Source organism: Lemur catta, chromosome 10 (assembly GCF_020740605.2).
Source record: "Lemur catta isolate mLemCat1 chromosome 10, mLemCat1.pri, whole genome shotgun sequence".
Lineage (NCBI taxonomy): Eukaryota > Metazoa > Chordata > Mammalia > Primates > Lemuridae > Lemur > Lemur catta.
This window is the reverse complement of record NC_059137.1, coordinates 10,685,617-10,706,961: the sequence shown is the minus strand read 5'-3', so window position 1 is coordinate 10,706,961 and position 21,345 is coordinate 10,685,617. Positions and strand designations below refer to the sequence as shown.

The window sequence follows — 21,345 nt, the reverse complement described above, 5'->3', positions numbered from 1 at the left end:
GACTACCAGGGAATTTGGGGTCGGACCAGCGATGGATGTGGGCTGCTGGTCAGAGAGGAGGAATAGCGTGCATATATGTATGGGCGGAGTGAAGAGCCGCAGGATGTGTTTCCACATTTCTTGAGAAGCCCGCGGCAAGAGTTACTGAGTACCCACAACCCCCGCGCGCGCCTAGCTCTACGGCAGCCCCTCGAGCTTTCGAAACGTATTGTATCCAGCCAGCCCTGGAGCGGAGCTGCGCCAAGGACAAACACTCCAGCGTTGTTACAAATTTTTTTCTACCCCTTGGGCGACCTCCAGATGAACCCTAGTGACTCTCAGATTAGATTTTTATTCCCTACTTTCTTTGAAAGAAAGTGCCCCAGATGCGTCAGTAAAACATGCCTGTGTATTCGCGTAGGCGTCCCTGTGCCTGGGCGCCGGCCGTGTGCAGGCACCGAAGCACACTTCTGTGTGAACACACGCGCACGCGCGCACGCGCGTCTTTGGGTTTATGGTACTTCCCGCGCATTGGGGCATCTGTACACGTGCAGCGTGTACACACATACTTGTAACTCCAAGAGTTTTTTCAAATATGCAAATCACGGCCTCGTAGAAGCTCACTCAGTAAAACTGCTTGAACACTCAAAGTGCACGTAAAACGTGCAATTTACCGCTTTGCAGACGCATCCTCCTCCTTTACAGATGAATCTGCCTTCCCGGCACTGAACACTTACACCTCATGCGCAGGTGTAGACCCTGCTTCTATATTGGTGCTGCCTGTGTTTTGGCCAACAGAGATGAACATGTGCATTTGCACACGGGAACGCGAGTACATGTGCTTGGGCATTACAAGCATACATATATTTATGTGAAAGTTACGTACACATGTGGAAAACATGATTTTATGGTGCCTCAACTCTGTGCCCTGTAAGATAAATCATAGAGATCCTGGCTATCTCCTTCACCGAGTCCTGGCAAACAGGTCACTGAAGACTGATACTTCCTTGCCTCTTTCAGATGGATTCAAACCTGCCTCCAAAGCAGACCCAGGAGATGGGACTCTAACTGACTTGCTCATTCAGTTTTTCTTTACAATCACTTTTATTTCCTAATTCCCTCTCCACCAGACACCTGGGTATTGCCCCTGGGTCCTCAAGAGACTGTAGGTTGAGCATGAAGTCTGGAGGTTGAGGGTGGCAGTTGGGATTTACCTAGCAGGCTAGGATGTTGGTGTTTGGAGAAGTGGTGCAGCCAGGCGGGCAGGGTGGACCTGTGACATCAGCAGGGTCTGTGGCATGGGGCGCCCAGTGGGTAGAGAATGGGCCTGTGGTCTTCAAGAACCTCGCCAATGCGGAATGTATCTTGGAGTGAGAAAGTTTTTAATGGAAGAGGGGGGAAGGGGAGTGATTAAAGAATTTGCTAAGTGTTTACTATGTTCCAGGATTACATCAGCGATCTCTTTCGTTCATCACATCCACGTGGAGGGGACCTTCTTGTCTCCCACTGAAAAGATCAGAAACAGGCTAAGAGAAGTTAAGTCGGTTGCCTAAGACTACAGGGCATGTACATGGCAGAGCCAGGATTTGAACCCTCTCCTTTCTGAGTTCCTAAAGCCACGCTCGCCCCTACTCTTCCAGGCTGGAGGCAGACTGGGAAGAGCAAGAGGGAGCTACACGCTGGGCCATAGATTGGGCCCTAGCTCGCATGGAGTCAGGATATGCTGGCTGGCCTCCTCCCCGGCAGTCACAGCTCTGGCCAGTCTCGCCTTTCGGCCTCAGCCGGGTCCCCAGGAGGCCTGCACGGCCGCCCACAGCCCGCGGTGCAGAGCCCGGGTGAAGGCGGAGCTCAACGGGAAGTGGCCCAAAGCTCTTGCAACTCTGCCCCAGGCCTGCCTTCCCGGGCCTCCCCAGCGGGTGCCAGAGGCCGCGGCTTCAGGCCAAGGGGAGACCGCGGTGAGACCTCCTCGTGCATCCTCTGGCTGCGCCTTCTTAGGATGGAGATGGCGGGAGAGAGGGTTTAATTTTCCGAAGAAATCTAAGGAAACTGTTCGTAGCTTAAAAACTCCAAACCCCGCGCTCTCCCTCCTCCCTCCCGCTTGCCTCCTCCCTCCAGCCTCGCCCACCAGCTCCCACCGTCTTGTCTCTGCTCTCCTCCTCTTGCCTCCCCTCCCTCTCGGGTCTCCCGCCTTCCCGGAGCACGCGCTGCCAGGGCCCGGGGCGCCGGGCGGCCAATGGCGCGGCGGCAGGACGTGATGTCAGGCGCGGCTGTAGAAAAGGCGCGGAGGCTTGCGCTGGCGCGGACTGCAGAGCCGGGGCTGGGCTCGGCGCGCGCTTGGAGAGCATTGCGCGCGGCTGGGCCCGCGGTCGGCGGCTCCTCCTCCCACTCTGCTCCTCCTCCTTTTTCTCCTCCTCCACGTCCTCCTCCGCCTCCTCCTGCTCTTCCTCCTCCTCCTCCTCTTCAATTCTCCTGGTGGCTCGGCTCGGCTCGCTGGCTTCGGAGATACCCCTACTCCAGTCGCCGACTCAGCGCCCAAGAGGGTCGCCTTGGGCTGGGGGCGCACCTCAGGGAGGGGAGGAGTCTAGGCAGCTGGGCCGCCGCGGGCACCTAGCTGCTCCTGAGCGAACCCCGACTGCAGCCGTAGCCGCCTCGGGCAGAGTTTGCACCCCTGCTTTGCGCCCCGGGCGCCGAAGCCGGGAAGGCGATGCCCGCGGCGTGAAAGCGCCCGCGGCGGGCGCCGACCTCTGCCCTCGTCTCCCGCTGCCCCCCTGCCCCGTGCCCTTGTGACCCTGGCTTTGGCGCCGTCGTCCAGGCGTCCCGCGATGTAGCTGCCCCCGCGCCTCGGCGGGAGGCGTCCTGGCCCGCGGGCGCCCGGGCCTGGGGGCGCAGCCGAGCTCGGGCGGGGCCGGGGCCGCGGTGGCGATGCACCGGGCCCGTTAGCGCCGTGAGCGCCAGGCAGCTGAGGCGGGGGGCAAGCCCTCCCTCGGAGGAGCCGCGCCCCCGGCCCCGCCGGTCCCGCCGCGATGCTGTTCCACAGTCTGTCGGGCCCCGAGGTGCACGGGGTCATCGACGAGATGGACCGCAGGGCCAAGAGCGAGGCTCCCGCCATCAGCTCAGCCATCGACCGCGGCGACACGGAGACGGTAGGCGCGCGGCTGTGTGGTGGGAGCTGAGAGCTGGGGCCGGGCCGGGCCAGTCAGCGCCTCCTCTCCCCGAAGTTTGGGGAGCGTCCTTCGTGCCGCACGGGACTGGGCGCTAGGGATCCTCGGATAGGATGCAAGGCCCGTAGCTCCCGGCTCGGGGAAACCCGGCTGCTGGGGCGGAGAAGGGAAACAAGGTTGAACTCCAAGGGTAGAGGAGAGCGTGTCTCTCGAAGTGGAAGTGAAGTCCCACCCGGGGCCCGGGGCGGCTCTCTTTTTACCTCGCCCGGCGCTTGGGTCGACAGCCCCGCGCTCTGCTCCAGCGCTCGGCTTTGGCTACAGCCGGCGCCGCCCGCAGCGCCCGAGAAGGGTGAACCAGGCGGGAGCGCTGGGGCTCCAGCGGCCTTGGGCCGCTCCCAGCCTCCCGGCCAGCGGAGATCCCTCCCTAGCGCTGTTTTAGGAGCCGAAGTCTTCCGGGCCAGCACTTTTCGTTGATTGCCCCCAGTCTCTCGGCCGGCCCGACTTGGCCAGGCCAGGGCTCAGAGTTCAGCCTCCGGCCTGGCTCTCGCGGAAGGAGACTGCATTCGGCTCTCAACACCTGGCTCCGCCGGCCCAGCCCCAAATAGGCAGCTTCTGGCCTCAGACCTCCCCCGGGGCCGGACGAGCAGACGCTGCCCAAACAGCGGGCGCAGAAGTGACCTTTGGAGGCCCAGGCGGTGGGAAGTGCGGGCTAAGCTTCTCTGCTCCGAGAGCAAGAGCGGCAGCCCCAGTGGCCTCCCGGCCTCCAAGCCCTTTTTCCTCGCTTAAACCTTCTCAACTCGTCGGTTTGGTTAGGGGAGGATTTGGGTTGGACCTGTCCTGCACCCAGAGACATTGAGGGTGCCCCTGTACCCCATTCACAATCTCCCAGGACCCGAGAGGGCCCCAGCCAGTGTGGCAGATGAGCCAGAAGTTGCGCGACCTGTCCTGGCCTAAACCTTTGGCCTAAGGATCCAGAGATCGCTGGAGCTGGGGGCCAGGAACTCTGCTGCCTCTCGGAAGAGGAGTCTGTGTGCAGGGTGACTTTCGATGGTCACCTTGCCCCCTTCCGAGGCCCAGCCGGGTGGCTCCTTTAAGAAACAGTTTGGGGAAAGCTCTTAGAGGGCTTGACTAGAATTGCTGTCCCAGCCCCTAAACATAGCCCGAGCATTTTGGGGGAAAGGGCAGGGGAGACAGGAAGGGGAAGAAGTAAGGCGGGAGAGCCATCCAGGCCAGGAGCCCAGCCTGGGCTCCGCGGCTAGGGCAGGGAGGCCTGGGTTCTGAGTCTCCCACTTCCGGAAATGGAAGTGGGCCTTTGGGGTGGGGGAAGCTTGTCGCATGCCCTGGCAGCCCCCTCCGCCTTCGGGGCCAGCGGGGTCCACGGAGGGAGCGTCAGTTGCCGGTTTCTCAGCGGTGGCGGGGCCTCAGGCTGACGCAGTTGCTGCCGTCTTCCGCCTCCCTCCCTTCCCAGACCATGCCGTCCATCAGCAGTGACCGTGCCGCGCTGTGCGCCGGCTGCGGGGGCAAGATCTCGGACCGCTACTACCTGCTGGCGGTGGACAAGCAGTGGCACATGCGCTGCCTCAAGTGCTGCGAGTGCAAGCTCAACCTGGAGTCGGAGCTCACCTGTTTCAGCAAGGACGGCAGCATCTACTGCAAGGAAGACTACTACAGGTAGCCCCCCACTCAGGGACCCACTGCCCCTCAGGACCCTCCCGGGGATTCTCAGGCACAATCTTGCCCCTCTCCTCCCTTGTAGTCCCAGGAGAAGTTTCACTACTTAGGACCCCCATTCTCCAAGCCAGTGTGAATTGGGTGACAACCTTTTGAAGCAGCAATTTGGGCAGCTCTTGGAAAGGTCTGCGAAAGTGGGGACCCAGAAAATTAGAAGCTGCCTGCCCCTCTAAGCTTAGACCATAAGCTTGGGTTGGAATCCTTGCACCCCTCGCTCTGAAGTTTCTTGGGTCAATCAGAGGGGATAGAAATAGGCACCCCCAAACTCAGGCAGCCTAGGCTGGTGTGGAGCAAAGCAGGAGGGAGAGCTGGGGGAGTGGGTGCATTTCCGGGTCTTTGGGGAGATGGGAGTGAAAGCTGGCCAGGATTAAAGAACCGGAATCACTAGCAGGCTCCAAGTTCCCTGTTTCTCCTTCTCTCCAGGTTTAGGGTTAGATTTTAGGATTTGTTTATATTCTCTCTCTCTCTATGTCTTTTGCTCTCTTTCCCTGTCTCTCTGTTTCTTCCAAATTACAAAAGAGTGTGGGATTCCCAGGCCTGGTTTGGAGGGCAGGGGTAAAGGTGGAGGAAGGACTAAGTGGTAAGTTTCTCTTTCTCCTCCTCCAAAGGCTTTCCTACGGTTTGCTCAGGCTCTGGGTTAAGTAGAAGCCTTTGTAGGCATGAAAATGGTTAAGGGAAGCTGTATTTCAGGGTAGGACCAGGCCTGTGTCAAAATCTAGATCCCACTCTCCTCATCCTCCAAATGAAGGCCAGGTTGTCCTTGAGGAGGGGATTGCCCCCAGCGGCAGCAGCGGCACCTGGAGGAGGAATTTGGGGGGTACCCAACTGTGTGTCCCCACAGCCCCTCCCTCCATGGTCTCCACAGGCGGTTCTCTGTGCAGCGCTGCGCCCGCTGCCACCTGGGCATCTCGGCCTCGGAGATGGTGATGCGCGCTCGGGACTTGGTTTATCACCTCAACTGCTTCACGTGCACCACATGTAACAAGATGCTGACCACCGGCGACCACTTCGGCATGAAGGACAGCCTGGTCTACTGCCGCTTGCACTTCGAGGCGCTGCTGCAGGGGGAGTACCCCGCGCACTTCAACCACGCCGATGTGGCGGCGGCGGCGGCGGCAGCCGCGGCGGCCAAGAGCGCGGGGCTGGGCGCAGCGGGGGCTAACCCGCTGGGTCTTCCCTACTACAATGGCGTGGGCACTGTGCAGAAGGGGCGGCCTAGGAAGCGCAAGAGCCCGGGCCCCGGGGCGGATCTGGCGGCCTACAACGCTGGTGAGTGCAAGGCGCACCGAGCGCCCCCGTCGGGTTGGGGGAAAGCGCGGGGCATCGACCGCCGGGAGCTGGAGTGAATCCCCGTGAACTGGGCATATAGGAGGTACTCTGGGCCTCAGCTTCCCCGGCCCTAAGCAGCAGACAGCCTGGAAGAAGGGGCATTAGCTCCCTGGGCGCCCGCCCTCGGCTGCAGCGGGGCGAGAAGCTACATTAGTCCCCTTGCTGCCCTGGGGCTGGGCCTTGTCGCTGAGAAATTGTTTTTCGGAGGCGGCTTTTTGGTTTGGGCCTTTTCCTCTGCTTTGCTGGGCAGAAAGTGCAGGAATAGAGAAATGAAGGCGGCGCCAACACCAAACAGTCTTTGGGGTGGCATGGCTGAGGGCGGGTAGCTGGAACGGCGGAGGAGCAAGGCAGGGCGGCGAGGGTCCCCAGAGAAAGGGCTGGGGCGCCAAGGGCGGCAGGCTTGGGAAACTTGGGCTCCGGAGCCTTTTCTGAGCAAAGGATGCGGGTCCTCGTGCGCGGCCCGATCGTCCTTCAAGGCCGGGTCTTGGTTTTCCAGGGCTCCTTCCTCGGAATTCCCGGGGTGAGGGCGACGACCTTCGGAAGCCGATGCCAGGGGATGAGTCCGGAGCAGGCCTGGCGTCTCGCCGGGGTGGGGTGGGGGCTCGTTTCGCACTTCCGGCATCTTTGAACCCCTAGCCGTTCCGGGAGGAGCTCTGCCCCCTCCCGCGTCCCTTCCCGCTCAGGACAGCTGCAGAGGTTCTGAGGCAAATTGAACCATCAACATCTGCCCAAAGTCTGCATGGCCCGGAAAGGTTTATGACTCTCTGAGCTTCTGAACTAGAGTTTATTTGAAATTATTTTTTTTCTTTCGTTTGCAACAGAATCGGATTCGGAGATTTTGTTTTCTTCCTCCTTTTCCCCTTAGTCTAATGCACAAGTGGGGGAAAAAAACAAAACTAAAACAAACCCAAGACTGTGCAGAGAGTGTGGCTGTGGGAAAGAAGTCACAATTGTTTTGATCTTAAAGAGTGGGAGCTGGCTAGGGAGGACAATGAGGGGGGAGGATGGATGGGCCCCCTGTTCGCTCCAACGAAATTGCTTGGTAGGGGATCGTGGGGCGTGTGTCTGTGTGTGCAGAGCTGGGAGGAAAATGCAGCTCCCAGTTTGATAAACGGCGAAGTGGCCATAGGCCGGTCTGTGGCAGCGGATTTAAAATTTGTTGAAGGCACTACCACAGATGCCGCTCTCTGGAACTTCCATTGCTGATCTCCCACCACCGGGAAATAAAGACTAAACCGAGCCCAGGCCGTGTCCCCTCAAACCAAACCGCGTCTATTTATCAAATAGGGTCGCTTCCTACTAGAAGCAGCCTACAAGACTCGGCTCCAGGGCACCTGGTGGTTGGGGAGCGGTATTATGTTTTCCTGAGCACCCACGTTCTGGGCCAGGCTTGGAATTGTGCAAAAAGAGGGTAGAAGGTGCGGAGATTTGTTTGCTTTTTACTGCTCAGCTGCTGCCTTCCGCAGCCAGATGCGGCTGGAGCTGAGTTTCACGGGAGCTGGCACTTCTACAAGACACCCCCCACTCAGCCATCTCATTTTCTCTTTGGTCCCTCTCTTTTCTTTTTCTCCTTTCTGTTCTCTCGGATCCCCTTTCTCACTGTCTCGTATCTGCCTCCCTGTTTCTCCGTTCCGGTGCGCGCGTCTCCGGCCTTGGCCGGGGCTCCCAGTCCGGGAAGAACCGGCGTTCGTTGCGCCGGCGGTGGCTGTGCGGCTCGCTCTCTCGGTGCTCCTGGGACTAGGAAAAGAGGGAGCCTCCCCGGCCTCTCTCCCGGCCCAGCCGAGGCTTCACACTTGAGGCCTCCGTCCCTCCCTCCCCACCAGCACTGGCGAGAGAGATGGCCGCAGTGTGGGACAGCTGGGACTGGAAAGCGGGAGCGTGGAGGGTGCGACCGTGGGCGGTGTGTGCGGGCGAGTGTCTGTGTGCGTGTGCATGCCTGTTTCCGACTGTGAGGACACGAGCTTGTTTGTGGAAGTGTCCCACATCCAGGGGCCCAGCCAACCCGACCCCTTGCAAAGCCCCTAGCCCTGGGGACTGTCCGGCCGAGGAGCGGCGGCACCTTATTAATGGGCGGTGAGCTGGGGGCAGAGTGGGGAGGCGGCGCCGTCGGTGCGCCCAGCCCCTGGCTTGGAGAAGCGCAGCGGGGCCGCGGGCCGCAGGGTCGGAAAGTCCTTCCGGGGCGGGGGCGCAGCGGCCCTGCTCTCGCAGCCCCTCTGGTCTGAGCGCGCGGCCCCGGCTCCGGCCCGGAGGCGGAACTGAAGCCTCCCCCCACCCCGAGCGGCGCTGCCGGCGGGCTGGGGGCTCCGCGACGGCGGCGGGAGGCCGCGAGGGGCCCGGGCCGCGCACTTTGCGCCGGGGTTTGCGCGCCGCGGCCGCTGGAGTCCCGCGCGGACCGGCCGGACGCCCGGGCCTCCCCCAGCCCCTGCTTTTTGTGTGTGTGTGCCTGGCGGCGTAATTACTGATTTGATTCCAATCCATTATTTAGACAATTGAACCTACAATCTCGTCTTTAGTAAAATGAGGCGAAGTCAGATTTGATTACAGGTTCAGTCCCAGCGACAAGAGCTCGAAACCCGATGGGTTAATAACAGATCACGAGTAAATTATTCATGATTTTACGAGCTCTTTAGCTCCATTGAATCGGCCTAATTGAGAGGAAAAAAAAAAAAAAAGGAGAGAGAAAGCCCGGGTCCTCCCCCTCCCCTCGGCCCCTCGCTCCTCCCCGGATCCGATCCTGGGGAATCTCGACCCGGCCCGGGCCGGGCACTGGGGGCGGGAGCGAGGGGGTCCGGGGCACTGGCCAAACCCCGGCCCAGCGGCCTCCTCCCCCGCCGCCCTCGCTCCCCACCCCCCAGCCCTGGGGCCTCCTGCCCCCGCCTCAGGCCGGCCTCGGCCCCGCTACCTTGGGCAGGCTCCTTCCCTTCCCTCCAGCCTCTTCTCTCCTGTCCGCCTTTCTCTACTCCCCGGGAAAGGCCTCCCCAGCAGGGACCCGGGCTCCCCGAGCCCCGGGGTTCAGTTCTGTCACCCGGACCCTCTACCCCACATTTTCCCCCTATTTCCGGGCTTTCCCCTTGGCTCTCACTGTCTCTCCTTATTTCTTTCTGTCTTTGTAGCTGTCTCTCCCCTCCTCCCAGTCTCCTTCGCTTTCTTTTCCTCAGTCTCTCGTCTCTTTTCTCCTGGCTCTGTCCATCTTCCCTCTCTACCCCCTTCCTTTTCTCTCCCTCCATTCTCTGGTCTTTCTACCTTTTTTTCTCCTTTCTCTGCCCTTTCTGTCTCTCTCCCCTGCACCGCCTCCCCCCACCTAGGCGGCACTCAGGTCAGGTCCCTTGGGCCCACAGGGGCGCTGGGGTCCCCACGGAGCTCATTAACAGCAGCCAGGCCCAGACCGGGGCTAGGTGGAGGGATGGGCCCAGAGATCCCCCGTGGGGAGGCCTGCTCCACCCCCAGTGGAGCTGGGGACTGGGCGAAAGAAGAGGGTTGCTCACCTCCGGCGGGTTCAGTGCCAATTCCCGTGGATTGGGCTCAGAGTCATCCTCTGATCCCCTTTAAATTGCTGGACCCCTGTTCTTCACTGTAGGTGCTCTCTGTGGGAATGTGGCGGTGGGGTGGATGTTGGGGAAAGGGGCCTTTAGGAGGTGTAGCCCCTAGCTAATAGTTCCAAGGTTAAGGGCAAGACTTGTATCTTGCAAATTCTTTCTGCAAGGGGCTATTCTCTGCCTGGGTGCAGGGAGGGTGAGTTACCCTGAGAACAAGAGTACTTCGGAGGTTGGGTTGCCAGATAAAATGCAGACACCCAGTTAAATTTGAATTTCAGGTAAATAATGAAGAAATTGTTAGTATAAGTGTAGCCCATGCAATATTTAAATTTTAGATAGACAATGAATATTTTTTAGTGTAAATGTATTTCATGTAATATTTGAATTTTAGATAAACAACAATTTTTAGTATAGATGTATCCTATGTAGTATTTGAATTTTAGATAAACAACAAATAAATTTTTAGTATAGGTGTGTCCAAATACTAAAAATTTGTTTGTTTATCTGAAATTCATGTTTAACTGGCAACCTGTATTTTTATTTGCTAAATCTGGCAACTCTATTATGAGTATGTGATAGGATGTAAGATATTTTCCCAAGTCCCTGTTTTATGGGGACTGAATTTGCATCTCCTAAGAGGCTTTCCCGAAGGCAAGACCTTAAGTGTGGGATGGCTCCATCCTCCTCAGCTGCAAGGTTGCTGAGCAACTTTTTGAGGCCTGAGGTTTTCACCGGTATCTTCCAACCCTGATGCCATCCAGGTATTGGCAGCTAGGCCTCAGCGAGGACCCTTCTGGATGGGGACAGGCTCCCTTCTCCCTTTGTGGTATAGTGGAAGGAAACAGGGTGGGCTTCAGTGTTGAAAGTGGGCTCAGCCGGTTACCTGAGGTGTGGCAGTATGCAAGTGGTTTCATTTCCCTTAGTGTTCTGCACCTCTAAAATAGGAACAATAGTAGCCACCTGTCATGGTAATGTACAGTGACATATGTAAAGCCAAAGACATGCCATAGGTGTCTACTACATGTTAATTTCTTCCTCCAACTTCCTTCCCTTTGCAGTTAGAACTCTGCCACTCTCTGTGAGACTGCAGCAAACTACTTAACTTGCCTGAGCCTCATTTACTCCGTTTGTAAAATTGGGAAACAACCACCTCACAGGGCAGTGGTGGGGATTGATTAAGCTACAAATGCAATTTTGGATCTTCCACCCAGTGCCAGAGGCACAAGGGTCGTGGAGTACTTTTGGGTGTGGGAACTGATGAGGATGAAATGAAAGTGAGTCTGTCAGTCAGCAACTTCTAGGTGCCAGTCCCAGACACTGCTCCTTAGAGTGCCTTGGGAAACAGGGAGAGCGCTGGCCCAGAGACCTGTGCTGCTGTGTGGCAGTCAACTCCCCTTCCTGAGCCTCAGTTTCAACATCTCAATTGTAACATGATGGCTCAGAATGGTTTTCGGATTCTCCCAGAGCTGGGTTTGAATCCTGCAATCCCTAGCTGAGTGATCCTGGGCAGGTCACTCTCTCCCAGCCTCAGTTTCTCCATCTATAACAAGGGGATAATGCTCGCATTTCCGCGTGGTGCCTGCATGCAGCGTGGTTGTGGTTAAGGACAGAAACGTTTGGCAGCGGCCGCTGGGGTAGGTGTGGACTTGGCATGGGGGGGCGGGGCGGGAAGTTCACCTGCCACCTCTGCGTCTCCTCCCCAGCGCTGAGCTGCAACGAGAACGACGCAGAGCACCTGGACCGTGACCAGCCATACCCGAGCAGCCAGAAGACGAAGCGCATGCGCACCTCCTTCAAGCACCACCAGCTTCGGACCATGAAGTCTTACTTTGCCATTAACCACAACCCCGACGCCAAGGACTTGAAGCAGCTCGCGCAAAAGACGGGCCTCACCAAGAGGGTCCTCCAGGTCAGCCGGGGGCGGGGCGGGGGGTAGCAGCTGCCTCCGCCAGGGGCTGGGGCAGAACTTTACACGGCTGGCGGTGGACCTTGCAAGGACCTTCCCCCTGTGTCTGCCTTTCTCTTTGCTTATCATTCTTCCCCCTCTCTTCAGTCTGTCTCCATCTGCACTTCAATCTTTTTTCCCTAACTTTACGACTTCTCTTTCAATTTTTGCCTCTCAGTTTTTCTGTGGTCCCTCTGTCCTCTTTGTCTCCATACTCAATTTCTTTTCTTTCTTGTAAACGATTCTTAGTTACTTTTATTACAAAAGAGACCCTCAAATATGTTGATGTTGTAAAAGTTCAAACATTTCAGATAAATCTAGAGGCCCCTCCCCCTTCACCTCTCCTCTCAGGACCTGCATCCCAGGTGCCCGGTGTTAGCTCCTGCCTCACTCCCTCATTCTAGTCTCTCTTCTTTCCATCTGCCTGTGTCTCACTCCTCTCTCTCTCTCTCTCTCTCTCTCTCTCTCTCTCTCTCTCTCTCTCTCTCTCTCTCTCCCTTTCTGTCTCGCCATCTCTCTAGATTTATCTGGTCTCCCAGAAGCAAGGTTTGGTGGTGGTGGGGTATGTGGGCAGATTACTTGGCTGCTTGATGGGTGTGCCCCGGGGCCGCGGGGGGAAGTGGCTGGATGCCTGTGAAACCGAGTGGAATTGCACTTGTGTGTAAGGGCACTTTCTTGATAGGATCCAGAACTTTTACCAGATTTCCATGACCCCAATGATGTTAAGAACCCTAGTCTGGGGGATGTCCCAGGCTGTTGCATGACCCAAACTTGTGGCAGAGCCTTGGGCCAAAAATTCTCAAACCTTCAGCTCCTCCTCTTTCACATTTCATGGTCCTGTGCAAGTCAATTAACTCTTTGGAGCCTTAGTTTCCTCATACACGAAATGGACACAAGAAATTACCTATGCCACAGGGCTACTGGAGGAGCCACTGAGATGGTGTAAGTGTCTAGGGCAGTGTTGGACACGTAGCAGCTCAGTGGATGGTAGCTAATGATAACATTAAACTAGCTTAATTAGCTGGCATTAACTAGTATGAATGATTATTCTATTTACTGGACCTCAGTTTCCCCATCCAGACAAAGACAAGGCAGGAGAATACCTCCCTTTATAGCAAGTTTAACCAATTTGTTCTTCAGGACGGGTGTTCATAGTGATAGCAGTGCACATTTTTAGGTATGAAAACCAAGGGATGAAGGGACCTGACACGGTCTCACCGCAGAAGGGGAGGCGCTGGGATTTGAGTCTAGGCCAGCCCGACCCACCCTGCAGCCCCAGGTCTCAGGAATTGAAAGCTGGGAGGTGACATCGAGGGGGTGACCGTGACAGAGAGCTGCGTAGCCGCCCTAAGAAAGTTCCTGTGAGTCTGTCAGGAACATTTTTGTTAAAGGCCTGTTGTGGGGCGGGTTAGGACTGCGATGGGGGCGCATCCGCAGATACCCGGGGAGCTGGGAGTCCGAGCCCCCAGCAGTCTTGGTGCCGCAGGCAGCAGACCCGTGGCTGGCGGAACTGGCAGCTCCCTCCGAGGCGGGTGACGTAGCCGACGAGGGGAGGGCCGGCCAATGGGACGCCGATGCGCCTCTCTGGGCCCGCCCTCCGCTCGGGCGCCAGCTCCCGGTCCGTGGGGCCTGGGCTCCCTCGGGGTTGGGGGACGTGCTGCGTCCGTCTGCGTGTCTGGGTCTCGGGTCCCCCACGTCTGTTTCCTTCAGACTTTACCTTCTTGGCGTTAGGTTGGGCATCCTCCTTGGCGCCCCTCCCTTCAGCCCTGGGTGAGTTCGGACTGAGGACTCGGGGTCCCTGCCTTTTCTCTGGTTAGTGGGATACTTCCTCCCTCCCCGTCCCCAGATGACCTATGGAATCCGGGTGGTGAGGGTGTTCTGTGAATCGATGCCAGGGAGCTGGCAAGGGCATGAAGCTGGGTAGAGCTGGGTTCAGGAAGACCTGGGCTTCCCTGGCTGTGCATCTTGGGCAAATTGGTTACCATCTCTGAGCTGTAGATTTCTCATCTGTAGAAAGGGCACCATTAGGGAGCATGCCTCCCGCAGGTATTCAGATTTGATGAAATAGAGTAAGTATCCAGAGTTGAGTGTGACTCTTGAGTGAGGTGCCAGCCTCTGCTGGCTTTGGTTAGGCAAGAGGCTTGGTTCCCTAACTTAGGAGCAAATAGGATTTCTAGGATAGTTATCCTTTATTCTTTCATCTGACTAAATATCTATTGGCACCAGGCCCTGGGGGCCTAGAGCTGAACGAACCACAGTCCTGGCCCGGAAGAAATTCACCTATTAGGCATGGAGGCAGATCTACACACAGGCAGATTCCCCAGAGTGTGATCAGTCAGGGGAGGAACTGAGGGAGCCCAAAGGAGGGACCATCCACCCTGTGTGCTAGGCATCGCAATCTCTCTTCTCCCCCCACCCCACCACTACCCAGATGAGAGCAGAGAGGCCCACATGATTGCCACTTGCCCAAAGTCACACGTTGTTAGGAAGTTGCAGAGCTGGATCTAAATCCAGGCCTGTCTGATCTTTCTTCTCTGAGCCAACCCAGCATTGACTGTTTCTGAGTGTGAGTGTCATTTAGGGTCTGTATGTTGGGGGTGGGGCATTCCTTAACACTGTTCTCCCTTATTCCCAGACCTCCAGATCTCCTACACAAATCCTTGATGTTCCCCAACAGCACAACTACACAGGATTATGTAGCAGTTTACAAAGCACTATCTTTCCAGCCACTCATCTTCATTACCATAATATTCTCCTGCCCATTTTACAGATGAGAAGCTTAAGACCTAGTAAGATGAAGTGATTTGCTTCAGTTGTGGAAACCAGGCATTGGTAGGGTAGGGCTTCCTTCCAGGTGCCCTGACTGCTGATGGGACATTCTGTGGTACGTGGGATGGGAGCATGTTGGGCAAGGTAGCTGGTGGTATGGCTTTGGAAGGTAACAGACTGGTTCTAATCCTCTCTGACTTACTAACAGGGTGATTTGGATGCTTTAATTTCTCCTCTCTGACTCTGATTTTTTTTTTATCTGTGAAATGGGGATAATAATAGCCATGGTGCCTGCTGGTACACAGCAGGTGTCCATTAAACAGTCCCTCATCACTTGTCTACACCAGCTTAATGGGGCTAGGCCTTGGGTGCCCCCTGTTCTCCCCGCAAATTTGTGGCCCGCCTCAACCCTTCAGAGAGGCTACATGGCAGGGCAGGGTTGAGGTTGAGCTGTGTTCCCAGAGGTGGGTGATGTAGGGGGTATGTGTGCATGCATGTGTATGGGGGGTGTTCTAGGCTATTGCTGAATCTGTAATGCATGAGCACCACTAACATGGGAGGCCTGGCATGCAGCGTCTCTACTGGAATTTGAAGTCAGCTAATGCGAAGTCCAAACTCAGCTCTCCCCTTTACTCACTGAGCGATCCTGGAGTAAGTGACTTAATCTGTGTGAGCCTTAGTAGCCTCAGCTATAAAATGAGAATGATGATACCTTTACTGGGTAGTTTCAAGGGTTAAATGAGATGGCACAAAGTATAACGTACAAAGTATATATTAGGGACTCAATGCATGGTAATCTCACGCATGTATTTTCAGAGCACAGTTCAGTCTACCAACCTCTTTTGCACACATGTTACAAATGTGACTATCTTCATTTTGCAGATGAGGAAACTGAGGTTCCGAGAGTCTAGGACCCTTGCCCTGAGTCTCACAGCTAGTAAGTGATAAAGCCAGGAGTCAAGCCCAGATTGGTCTGATTCCAAAGTTCTTTCCACTGTCACACAACGTAGGGATTGTGATTTCTCCTGCTTGGATCCAGTGGCAGAATGCAGCAGTGCAGTGGGCGAGGAGGGAAGATGTAGCAGGGATGCCATGTCTTGATAGGAAAGCAAAGCCTGTGGGACAGCTCTCATTGCCTAAAAGGTGCTCAAATTCATCATTGTCAGCAGCATGGTAACCACAATACTCACTCTCCATCGGTGGGCAAGGTGACTGGGAGACAGTGGCCCCTCGGACAGAGGTCTATTAAGACTTTAAGCCTTGCAAAGGTGTGGAGATCATTGCTCAGCACATAGATGCCTCTCAGAGTTCCCTCTTCCTTCCTGTGGAAGGGCCAGGAAGGCAGAATAGTAAGATTCTGGACGTGGGGAAGGGGGTGATGAGCTGGCTGATTTGGGTGGATGAAGTTCCCCTTAGGGGTTCCTGGTGTGACTTTGTAAGAAAATACATTTTAACCACCAACAGTTTTATAAACATTCTTTAGGTGACTAGTTAGTTGTCATTAGCCTACATGCGAATTCAGGAGCAGGAGAACTCTAGCTTTCTTCTGGCCACTCACCTCTGGGACAAATATACTGACCTGCCATGTGCCAGGCAGGGCTGAGGCCCTGAGGATTCGGTGGGGAACAGGACAGTGAACAAGACCCCGCTGGAACATGCCAACTAGAGGGCATGTGCAACAAGTCGTGGTATAAATACTTGAAATGGCGATAAGATTCATCTCTTTGTTTTTCTGTATGTTTGAAATACTTCATAATAAAAATATTTTTTAAATGATTCCAGGACCAAATAAGTTTAGGAAATGCTAAAGAGTAACTATGTCTTTCTCTTGGAGATCACAGCACCTGTCAAATCCGCCTCTTATTGGCTGTGCCTCAGTCTCCACCGGCAATAATATTAGTGTCTACTTCATAGGGTTCTTATAAGGACTAAAGGAGTTAACGCATAAAATGTTTACAACTTTGCTTAGAAAATGCTTGGCACCTAGTGAGTGACAATTGTCACTATTACTTTCTTTATGAAGTTGTAATACCAGAGGACATAGTTTTTTGGTCCTTTTTTCATATAAGTCATCATAAGATGTTTCCCCTGTGGCTTCGTGGAGTCATGACTGTGGGTCATGACTTCCACTTGCCCCATTTTGTTGAACACTTTGGATGAAGCCATTAATTTCATGTTATAAAAAATGCCATGATGGACATCTGTGGGCATGAAGCTTTCACCTTCTGTCCAGTGTCCTTAGTGTCCCAGGAGAGGATTTTCTGGGGCAAAGTGGGTTTCCCATTGGCCCTTCTGGTCTTCTCGATGAAAGAATTGTGGGGAAGGAGGTTTGTGGGGCCAAACACAGCTTGCAGGATCCGTTAGTGCCCGAGCAGGGAGCAAGAAACCGCGTGCTTCTTCATCTGCCCAGGACTCACTGGGGATCCACTGTGCGCCAGGCTGAGGCACTCCTGGCCTGGCATTAAATGTATCCTGATGAGTCTATGCCTGAACTTGGACTGGTTGTCCCAGACAAACAACTCCAGAGAGCTTGGGGCAGGAAAAGAGAGAGGGAGGGCTGTCAGTTGAAGAAGATGGATGGGTGGGACAGATTATCACCTTGTTTCTTGTGGCTGCCCTAGAATCCCAGCCTGTCAGAACCCCAAGAGGCCATAGAGATCACATGGTACAGTTAAACCCTCTTGTACAAGTGGGGAAACCAAGGCAGGCCCAGACATAAGGGACTAGCCCAGGGTTACTTGGCTAGTCAGTGGCAGAACTAGGGCTGGAAGCTACATCCAGGGCTCTTTCCACTGCCCCATGGTGCTTCTCTGTTTATTAACTCAATTGTTCATTTATTTATTCATTTATTCATTCATTTACCTGCTGCCTCAGGATCACGTGGTAGGAAGATCATGGACTTTTTGTTGTCATTGTTAAAGAGACAGGGTCTTGCTCTGTCGCCCAGGCTAGAGTGCAGTGGTACAATCATAGCTCACTGTAACCTGGAACTCCTGGACTCAAGCGATCCTCCTGCCTCAGCCTTCCAAGTGGCTAGGACTATAGGAGTGAGCCACCACGCCTGGCTAATTTTTTTAATTTTTTGTAGAGATGAGGTCTCGCTATGTTGCCCAGGCTGCTCTCAAACTCCTGGCCTCAAGTGATCCTCCTGCCTTGGCCTCCCAAAGTGCTGGGATGAGTGGCTTGAGCCACACCCAGACTGAGTATGGACCTTTTATGACAAACGGTCCTGGACTCCAATCTCAGCTTGTCTTCTGTTTGACCTTTGGCAAGTGACTTCACTTCTCTGAGCCTCTCTGGTTTTTAAATCTATAAATAGGGGTAATAACAGCACCAGCCTAGTCACCTTGGCTTATCATGGGAATAACCTGTGAATGGTGCACATTAAAGGGTGGCGTGGTACCTGGAATATAGTAAGAGATATGTACATGTTATCTGTCACTATTAACATGTATTACTGATTCTTAATCTTTGCCATTCTCTGTCATGTCCCCATGAAGATAGTGTAGACAGGGTCCCTGCCCCCTACAACTTCTCAGGAGAGGACTTTTTTAAATACCTGGGAGAGAATTCTGGTGAAGCCCTGCCTTAAACTGAAAAACAAGCCCAACATGCAACCCCAGAGCAGCCTGGCTTTTAGTTAAGTTGTTGAATTTTTCATCCACCAGATTCCCAGTGCCTTAGATCTGGTGGAGCAGAGAAGGCGATTATGGAAGATGGCGTCATTGTTTACAAACCCACTGTTAGGGGCAACGCCTGAGAAATAGCAAACAGCCAGCAGCTAACCAGTTCCAGCCCTTGCTGAGGTCTTGGAGCCCCGGACGGATGAGCAAATGAGCAGTGAGCAAAGCACCACCCCCGGGACTCCCTGCTCCGGCTACTGCTTGGAGTCAGACACACAGGCGGGCTCACGGGTCACACGCACATAGGCCAGAACAGTGGCAAGGGGGTGGCACCAGGGCTCGGGTCTTCTTGTCCCTGTCCTGCATGTGACTTTGAGGAAGTCACTTCCTCTCTCTAAGGACCTCTGGGGGCTTTTCCATCCATTTTCTCCGTTAGCCATTCCCTAGGCCACAGGGACACAGTCTGCCCCCGGCAAATTTCTGCAGGCTGGGTAGGGAAGGACTTCCCTACCCCAAGAAGAGCATGTTGAGGGTGGTCTTAGAAGCACTGTACTTACTTGCAAACCCTCAGAAGGGTGATGGGCTTCCTTCGGGCAGAAAGCCAGGGAGAATGTTCTTCCTTCCTGGGGAGATCCAGCATGCTGGGGAGGAAGCTCGGTTTCCCCACTTCACAGAGTCTGTATCTCCCCCCTTATTCCAAGACTCCTGCGGATATGCTCTTAATTGAGCCCAAATTGTCAGGCCACCAAAAAGGGGGGTTTGAGGCCACAGGCCCCTGCAGCCGGGTGGTCCTGAGGGGAGGGCGAGGCCAGGAGTTGGCCCTTCCCACCCCTGCCTGAGACACTGGGAAGACAGGCAGATGTAGGCACATCTGGAAATCTGCAACTGGACACCCCAGAATCTGTAGAATTCCCCAAGGCCTTTTGTTTTATGGGGAGGCTTCTGGCGGGTGTTTTCTGCACGCAAAGGGAAGTGACGGGGCCCTGCCTTCCAAGCCTTTTTCTTTGGGAGGTGCAGCCCCCCCCCACCGTGGCCTGGGTTGCTAGGCTGCTCCCAGAGTGCTTCATGGACCTCTGGGTACAGTGGGGTCTCTGTGTTTGTGCAGTTAGACAAGTGGGGGTACTTGGGGGCAGCTATCTAGATGAGTTTCTGTGTGTGTCCTCCTGAATGTGTACAGGCATGTGTGCAAAGGTATGGGTGTGGATGTGTGTACATGTCTGTGCCCAAGGAAAAAATGAAAGTAAGCCCATATTCTCTCTTTGGCATTCTTTTCACACCACACTCAGTTCCAACTCTGTGCCCGGCCCCACCGGATGCGGGGATGTGGCAGGCTGGGAAAGGGAATCCGCTCAGTGAAACCTCCCTGGCCTGGCTTTACTCTGGCAGCTGTTTCCACTCTGCCCACCTCTGCCCTGAGACCCAGTGGGCTGGGATGCCCGGTGGCCTCTCCAGCTGATGGCGGGGAATAGGATCAGTGTCTTTTTCTTTCTCCTAGTAACTCGTTCTAACTGCCCAATTCCCATGTGTTCTTCATACCATTCTTGTATCTCCCAGATTTACTGACTATGAAACACTTTAAAAATTGTACCAGCAAGAACTTGTGGGATCTATTGTCTGCTGAAAGGTGACTGCCAAAAAAAAGAGAGAGAGAGAGAATGTCTCAAACAACCATGATGAAAAATCATCAAGATTTGTCTGGTGTGTGTGTTCAGTGTGTTCAATGGAAACGCAACGTGAGCCACACATGTAATTTTAAATTTTAAATTTTCTAATAGCCACATTGAAGAAGTAAAAAGAAACTGGTAAAATTAATTTTAATAATATATTTTGTTTAACCCAATATAGCCAAACTATCATCATTTCGACATGTAATCAATATAAAAATTATTATTGAGACTTTTTTTCATACTAAGCCTTCAAATCTGTTGTGCATTTTCACCTGCAGACCAGCAGCAGCATTTTGGGCTGGTGCCATTTCAAGTGCTCAGTAGCCACACGTGGCTGGTGACTGTGCTACTGGAGAGATCAGCTCAGCTCCGGAACCCCCCAACAGAAAGAGAAACCCCTATTAGGAAAAGTAAATTTTTTATTTTATTAAGAGCGAAATATTGCCAGCCTGACGTTTTGGACCCCTCTTGGCAAAACGCGGCTTAGCATCTCCCAGAAACCGCAGAGCTCCAGCTAAGCCGTCGCGGGAATGCTCTACCCGCTCTGCCCTAACCAGCCCCTCCCTGTCGTCCCGCTGCAGGTCTGGTTTCAGAACGCCCGAGCCAAGTTCAGGCGCAACCTCTTACGGCAGGAAAACACCGGCGTGGACAAGTCGGCGGACGCGGCGCTGCAGACCGGGACGCCGTCGGGCCCGGCCTCGGAGCTCTCCAACGCCTCGCTCAGCCCCTCCAGCACGCCCACCACCCTCACAGACTTGACCAGCCCCACCCTGCCAACTGTGACGTCCGTCTTAACTTCTGTGCCTGGCAACCTGGAGGGCCACGAGCCTCACAGCCCCTCACAAACGACTCTTACCAACCTTTTCTAATGACTCGAGCCCCCCTCCCACCCCACGATTTCTTTAAAAAAGAAATTATCTTTAGTTGAATTCCAAGTGTATTTTAAAATAGAGGCTTTGAGCAACTAACTAACCACATTTTAGGATCTCGCCTGGAAACAGAGGAAAAAAAAATACTTGCGTGTCAGGCTCATGCAGCGGTGTGGACTGAGGAATTACTTGGAAGATCTATCTGCAACACAACATTTGTGTCACTGTACAGTTTTGTGGACTGAGCGAGGAAAAGCAACAAATAATTTAAGTTGGCTAGAGCTTCTGTATTTTCAAAGACTGCCACGTGCCTTAGGAATACTGTTCTATCTCCATACTTTGGACGACTTGTTCCTTTTTCTCTCCCTCTTTTTCTCTCTGTATATTTATGACCAGAGCAAACATGTAAAAAACAAAAAACAACAAAAAAAAGTTTGTTACTTTGAATAGTCCTAAAAAGAAAAAAAGAAAAAAAAAAAAGGAAAAATCAAACCCCCTCCAACGGTCGCTTTGTTGTTTTAGAATTTTAAGGTGGAAGTCTGTTCGAATATCAGAATTTGTAAAATCTAACCAGTAATAAAACCACTTATCGAAACTACTTGGTGCTGCTGCCATTTGGTTGGGTGTGAAATTCACAGGACTTAAGAGTTTTATCGAAGCCCTGAGGTAAACTCTGGGGTCTCCACTTAGTTATCAAATATTTGTGGGGCCCCTTTTTTGTGCCCGGCTTTGGACT

The 21,345-nt window shown here is 54.3% G+C and overlaps 1 protein-coding gene across 1 annotated transcript; it reads left to right on the top strand.

Annotated features, from left to right (window-relative positions):
- Positions 1–2,280: 2,280 nt before the first annotated feature.
- On the top strand, positions 2,281–21,207 carry LHX2 (LIM homeobox 2). Its single transcript, XM_045563070.1, has 5 exons — positions 2,281–3,122; positions 4,609–4,811; positions 5,737–6,140; positions 11,440–11,645; positions 20,322–21,207. The coding sequence occupies exons 1-5, from the start codon at positions 3,003–3,005 to the stop codon at positions 20,607–20,609; spliced, it is 1,221 nt and encodes a 406-aa protein (XP_045419026.1). The 5' UTR covers positions 2,281–3,002; the 3' UTR covers positions 20,610–21,207.
- Positions 21,208–21,345: the final 138 nt, after the last annotated feature.